General features: G+C 37.0%; 1 protein-coding gene across 1 annotated transcript; it reads right to left on the bottom strand.

Annotated features, from left to right (window-relative positions):
- Window positions 1-351: 351 nt before the first annotated feature.
- Window positions 352-3,939, bottom strand: LOC121430392. The gene is made up of 2 exons (XM_041627678.1): window positions 3,711-3,939; window positions 352-2,391 (listed from the first exon to the last, which is right to left on the bottom strand). Exon 2 carries the CDS (start codon window positions 2,380-2,382, stop codon window positions 787-789), a length of 1,596 nt encoding a protein of 531 aa, XP_041483612.1. The 5' UTR covers window positions 2,383-2,391; window positions 3,711-3,939; the 3' UTR covers window positions 352-786.
- Between the last annotated feature and the right edge of the window lie 2,784 nt (window positions 3,940-6,723).

Here is a 6,723-nt window from a genome sequence, read left to right as displayed (position 1 = left end):
TTGCGTTTGATTTTTAGAGATGTGTTTGATTGCATTTCTTTTTTTTTACAAGCCCCAGATGTGATACCCTTTCATAATATTTTTTTTATTTGATAGTACCATAAAGTAATAAAAATCCACCAAATTAACCTCATATAATTTCTGATAATTCTTTCCTGGTTGTTAAGTGGTTTAATGTGTGTAACAATTGCATCAAAATCAACTCCATGAAGTGTGTATAATAATTATGGAATTATATAAAATAATATATCACATTAATGATCTCGATTAAAAAGGAAGCTCTCTTCACTATTGTATCACTTAATAGAATTCATCTTCTTCTCCTTCTTTTTCGTCTTACGCCTCCTCCTCCTCCTCCTCTTCTTCTTCTTCTCTTTCTTCTTCTTCCTCTCCCTCTTTGTCTTCGTGTACATTTTTTTTACTTATATTATAAGGTCAATGGTATTTCGAAAGATTTCATGATCACGATAATTGCAGAGTATTCCTTTTTTTATTTCCAAAACACATTAAATTAGTACATGTTCTCTATAAAGCGTATAATTAACTTAGCAAGGACAATTGCTTCTAAACAATTTTGACAATGGCATTTAGAAATATGTCAAAAGATTGTGTGTTTGGGTGTTAATGAAATCAACTGACATAACAGAAATGCGTATGACTATCCGACGCCACTTTTGAAATCAAAGTGAGTCAAAAATTAAGAATTTATGGTGAATCAAGATGAAAATTTGTCGCATACAAAAATTATTGTTTGAATCTTCAAGTGTTCGGCATGGACGGCATGGGTTATGTCCAGGGGAACGTCCGATTTAATAATTTTTCTAGCCGGATATTATAAGGACGATAGAATTCTCTGAGCTTCTTGATGACATACTGCGGAATAGGAGGGTGTACATTCTTTATCGATCTTTTAGAGCAATATTTCGTTGGAACTCTTCGACAGAATACACCCCGATCACGGTCGAAATAAACATGATAATTGGTGAAAAATTTCGAAACGCCGATGAAGTCTTCCACCTGTTGTAGAATGGAAACGGGGTCCTTGCTGAATAGACCCTCGTCGATAATGAGAAACTGCTTTCTTGGGAAGATATCAAACCATCGTCTGAGATGGCTTTCGTAGAGGGCGTTCTCGATGACTGCATTGTCCTTGAAGATATCTCCGGTTTTGGTGAGGACTGTTGCCTCAAACGAAGTGCCTTGGAAAGCCTTGGCGGGGGCACCAGGCTGCGGCGCTATATAAGTGAGATATTCTGGACGTTTGGTGTGTCTCATGTACAGATAATGTGACATGGCGCGCTCAATCGGGTCCCGGATCATGACGATGAACTTCATATCCGGTACCACCTCCTTGATCAAGTGCGGTACCTCGTTACTAAGGATGTACGAAGGGGTGTACTCCATGGTGATCTGGTATTTGGAAGATATCGGCATGCGGGTACGGTACCAGTCTAAACTGCGATCAGGGTGATGGTTCCAGTAATAGACGTCCTTTGGCTTGGCGTGGATGATATCAGGATGCATCCGAAGAAAAAACGAGAGGGCAGTTGTTCCACACCGTTCCATCCCAATACCAATGACCTTGGGGACTCGTCTTTTGCAGTCTAATCCGTGTTGAGACTTCTTCGAGCATCTTGTATTAGAACCATAAGGCATTTCTAGTGTCACCGGCTGTTTTGTTCGCATTCCTAATGGAAGGGTGGGTTCTACCACTGAATCGTCCACCACAAGAACTGGTGCCTTTGTTGCCCCATCTTTCTCAGGGGTCTGAGCTGCGACAATAGGTGTTGTCATCACTGTCGTATCCACCATCACCGGTGTGTGCAATGATACTGTGCTTGCGTTTCCCTTGTTTCCCATCACTTCTAAATTCGACGGATCAATTTCTCCTTGGATATTTGTCAAATTAGTTTTCGTTTTCGTGGTCGCAGCCAATGGCATCGCCTCTGCAAAGTCTGTTTGTTTGGAAAGGTCGACTTCATCCAGTGGCACTTCTCTCATTAAATTGTTGCCCTGGGCATTGTTCTCTGACCAAGAGTGTTCTGGTGAATACTCTGACCTGTTGGCGATGTCCTCGATCTCTTCCAATGAGTTCACTTCCTCGATGTCGTCGGCAAACAAAAGTTCACTTTTCATCTTAGAGGTTGCCAATACTGTGCTATCACCACCGCCGCCATCACCTCCGCCAGCATTTATATCATCTGATACGGTCAAGAATACTGAAGCTCCTCCGTCTGTCTCGCGCATTCGCACATTTCTCGTGCCATTGCAATATGTTGTCGTTTTGGCGATCAGCAAGACAACGGCCACACTGGAATAGGCGCAGAGAATGCCTAGAGCAAAGGCCTTGCTGCATATTAGACTCCTGGTCCCCCGCATCATGAGAACGATCTGGATGAGATTGGATTTAAAAAAATAAGAGTGGGAAAATGCGATTGATACTTTTATGAAAGACATATTCTCATTTACATCATTATTTCCTTCCTTTTTATGGAATGAATTATTTACTTTGCCAATGAAAACTAAAAATCACACATTTTAATAAAATGGATAGCAACTGCTCAAGTATTCTTATACGAAGTCATGAATAAAACTATAGAGTCGTGAAAAATTTCAAATTTTCAATCGTATATTTGAGATCATCTACAGTAAATGGTGTTGTATTTGTCTAAATTTATAAGGACTTGAACATGAACCTTGCATGCTATCTTCTTCTGATGTATCTTTTGTTCAGAATCTAAACAATGATATTAAAATTTAAAAAGGCATTTATCAGACTAATCAAACAAGACTGAAGAAAGAGCATGATGGAAAACATATATGATCATCTTATTTTCATTATTGTAAACCTACAAAAATTATAATACCCCCTTGAAGTTTTGCTAATATTGATTTCATAAAGTAACTATTCTTCCATGCCCTTCAGAACAAAAGTAAAGAAGAAGGATTTGTTGTTACCGAGTTCACTTCGTGTGCACATTGAGGTACATTATTTGTAAATAAATATGTACATCATGTGCATAAAACAGTTGTGATTTTTCTATATGTATCAATATTATTAGTTGTAATAATATTCCAGATGACCGGCCCAATTTTTTCATCATCATGGCTAAGAAAATAGGCCCCGTCGCAATCCTATCGTAGGCTTATGGTGTTCTCTTTCCTTTTTAAGTATAGCAAGTACTCAAAGTGCAAGGATTTAAGATAAATCCAGGAGGACTCTTGTTAAGAACCAATCGAAATCGTGATTTACTTTTAATCCTGAAAGATTAATCTCAAGGGGTTTGAATATGAATTATTTGAGATTTAGAAATGAATATTTCGGATTGAAACTAAATCCCAAATTCGATTGGTCCCTATAACTGTAATTCAATTGGATATATTTTAAACCCCTGAAACGATATTTCTACTTTATATTCTATATATACAAAACTTTAATCAATTCAAGATTCAAGTGCCTATTCGCTTATTTTTCGTAACATTAGTGTGCTAAACAAAAATATAGATTTTCTTCCCTTTATCATTTTCTGGAATGAATGAAAATACGACATGAATTTTTACCTTAATCGATTTCATTTACATGTATATATAGTTTTAAAGTAATTGTATTGTTATTGCCGAATTCTATCGAAATAACAATCGATTTTTCATTTTTCTCTGCCAATTTAGAAACATTTAATAAAACAAACTAAACTCAATTATTTTCTTACCAATCGGACGATCTCATAGAAAACTGCATTGTGACGTAGGTCAACTCACATCCAAAACCACCGCCTTCATGTCGGTCAACATGTTCTGTTGTTATTATTTCCCCGCTTATTTCCCTAGTAAGAAATACCAGAGGAGGACGAATACTTTCGAATTTTGATGTTTAGGAGTTGTTTGCATACTGTTATAAGGGTTCGCGAAGCATTTATTCTGAAGTGATGGATAAAGCTGAAAGGGAAATGTTTACCCATAGCCAGTCTCAGTCTTGCGTGTAGGGTATTATCCTCCCTCCTTTATCATAAAGCTGTGTGTTTTCTTTCGCGATCCCTATGAAAGTTTTGAATTGGAGAAGAATGTCGGGTGGTCTAAAAGGGAATAAGGGATATAGGTTACTTGGACCAGACAGGTTTCACCTTCTTGTTAGAAGTTACCCTAGCATAATGGTTTACTTGTATTTTTTCATTGAATCAGACAAAAGTTTTGAAGTTGGACTGGATTTTGGAAGCTGCTTTTGTCTTCTTCAGAAACAAATGGGACGCAGTCAGGGGCAGGGGGTAGTGCCATGACTTTTTGATGGAATACAACAGGGGCAGATCCGTGAATTCTTAAGGGGCATGTAAAATTTGAAAAGCCAAAAAAAGTCCTCACTTGAGTATGAAAGACATTTCCCATTTGGATATTCATTATGTGACTCTCAAAAAAGAGAGGGCATACTTGTGTATGAACGACATATTAAGAGTTTAGTTGCAAAAGGGGTTAGGTCCACTTTGGAACATTCCGAAAAAAACACGTTTTTTTATTCTCACTTATTGCAATATACTACCCTATCATGTGAACATGAAATTGGATATAAAAGAAATCTACCTGTCTTCAATTTTTTCTATAAATTTCTTTAAAAAATATATTATTGTTGACCTTACCCCTTTTGCAAGTAAACTGAAATGAATCCAATCTCTTTTTATTAAAAAAGTGATTTTTTTCTTTTACGTTTTCATTTGAATTTCAAATTGTCACTGGTATCATCAGAGTGACTAAAATTTTAGAGGTTTAGAGACAGAAAACAATAAAATTTATGAAAAATGAACCTAACCCCTTTGACAAATGAGTACTTCAGAAGAGTTAAGTTGCTAAAGGGATAAGGTCCACTCCAAGAAAATCATTTTTTAATTCTCCCATATTGCAATATTCTTATGCGAAACTGAATTTTCATGATACCCTAATAAGAACATAAAATTGGGTATAAGAGAAATCTACCTGTCTTCATATTTTTAAAGATATTATTTTCCAAAAAAAAGTCTGTGTTGACATAACCCCTTTTGCAACTAAACTGAAATGGACCTAACCCCTTTTGAAAAAAGGTGATTTTTGTGTGCCATTTTAGTTCACTTTTTAATAGGAATTTCAACTTTTCTTTGGTATCATCTTATAGAGCTACTAAAAATCTATACATTAAGACATAAAAATCAAATTTGATGAAAAATGGACCTAACCCGTTTTGCAAGTGAGCTCTTCATATTGAAATTAGAAATTTTGACTATGGCTCTCAAGGGGGGGCATGGGCCGGTAGTGCCCCCCCCCCCTGAATCCGCCACTAGGATACAACATTTTAGAGGGGAAAAAATTCTCTAGTGAATTATATGAATTTTACAGAGATAACACGACACAAAACCCCATTTTTATGTCTTCTTCCTCCGTTCTTTCTTTCTACTCAATTTTTCACTCATTGGAAAAAATAGAGGCGAAAGCGAAAGAAAGTAAGCACATTTTCAGATGGTAGAAGAAGTAGTAGTAGCAGACAAAAAGAAGAAGAGGAAGAATAAGGAGGAGGAGGATGCCGGGGGAAAGAAACAAGAAAGAAAGAAAGAAAGAAAGAAAGAAAGTTAGTTAGTTGTTGGGCGGAATGGCATTAGATTAAATGAAGGTAGACCATGTGGTTAGTGAGCTAGTGAGTTATTTGGTGTTTATTGACAAAATAATAGGATGTTATATCTCACAAATCAGACAATGCGAGCACCATGAATGATGAACGCATACTCCCTAAGCAAAATAATTATGTTTGATCAAGTAGTTATGAAAAAAATATTTCTTAAGTAATATATAATATAACACGGGTCGTGTGGTCCAGTGGTTAGAGAATGTCCACATCAGAGAAGCGTTAAACAACACCAGTTTAATGGTTTTGGTCTAACACCAGATATGTGTTTATACAACATCAATTAGTATTAAAACAGCATCGTTTTGATTCCAAACTGGTGTCATTTCCATACTTCTCTGGTGTGAATAGATATAGATTCTGGCACCGGAGTTTTTGCAGTGTACTAACTCAATGGCGGATCCAAGGGGCGGGGCCAAGGGGGTACATCAGGGGAGCGTTTCATCAATATTTTCATCCGACAAGTTGTCAGATCTGACATCTTTTCATGATTTTGATTGGCTGAGAGGCACTGTTCCTATGGTAACTGTCGGATAAAATGGGACTTGTCGGATAAAACGTCCGACAAGTCCTTTCATGAAACGCTCCCCTGGGGGGCGTTTCATCAATATTTTCGTCCGACAAGTTGTCAGATCTGACAACTTTCCTGGATTCTGACTGTTTGAGAAGCACTGTTACTATAGTAACTGTCGGATACAGGACTTGTCTGATAAAACGTCTGACAATTAAGTCCTTTCATGAAACGCTCCCCTGGCCTGGGTTGTTTAAGGTCAAGTTTACCCCGAACAAAGGTTGATTTGAATAAATAGAGAAAAAACAAGCAGGCATAACGCCTAAAATTTCACCCAAATTATTAGATTTGAAACAAAGTCAAATTACATTGTCAGTTCGTTTTAAAAAAATGTTATCATGGTCGTAGCGCAGGGGTCGTAGGTAAAATGTTACGGTTACCAAATTTTACACAAGAGAGAGTTGATGATGTTCTTGAAAAAATCAAATTGTATTTGGAAACATTCATATTTCCCCTAAAACTTGGAATGACCGTGCAGTGCGAATAACTTCGCACCCCGTGTCTTTGTTAT

This window comes from Lytechinus variegatus, chromosome 16 (assembly GCF_018143015.1).
Source record: "Lytechinus variegatus isolate NC3 chromosome 16, Lvar_3.0, whole genome shotgun sequence".
NCBI lineage: Eukaryota > Metazoa > Echinodermata > Echinoidea > Temnopleuroida > Toxopneustidae > Lytechinus > Lytechinus variegatus.
The sequence above is the reverse complement of the archived record's forward strand: the minus strand, read 5'-3'. Positions and strand labels throughout refer to the sequence as shown.

Coding starts and splice junctions, on each gene's coding strand:
- LOC121430392 (XM_041627678.1), bottom strand. CDS start 2,382: ATGATGCGGGGGACCAGGAGTCTAATATGCAGCAAGGCCTTTGCTCTA.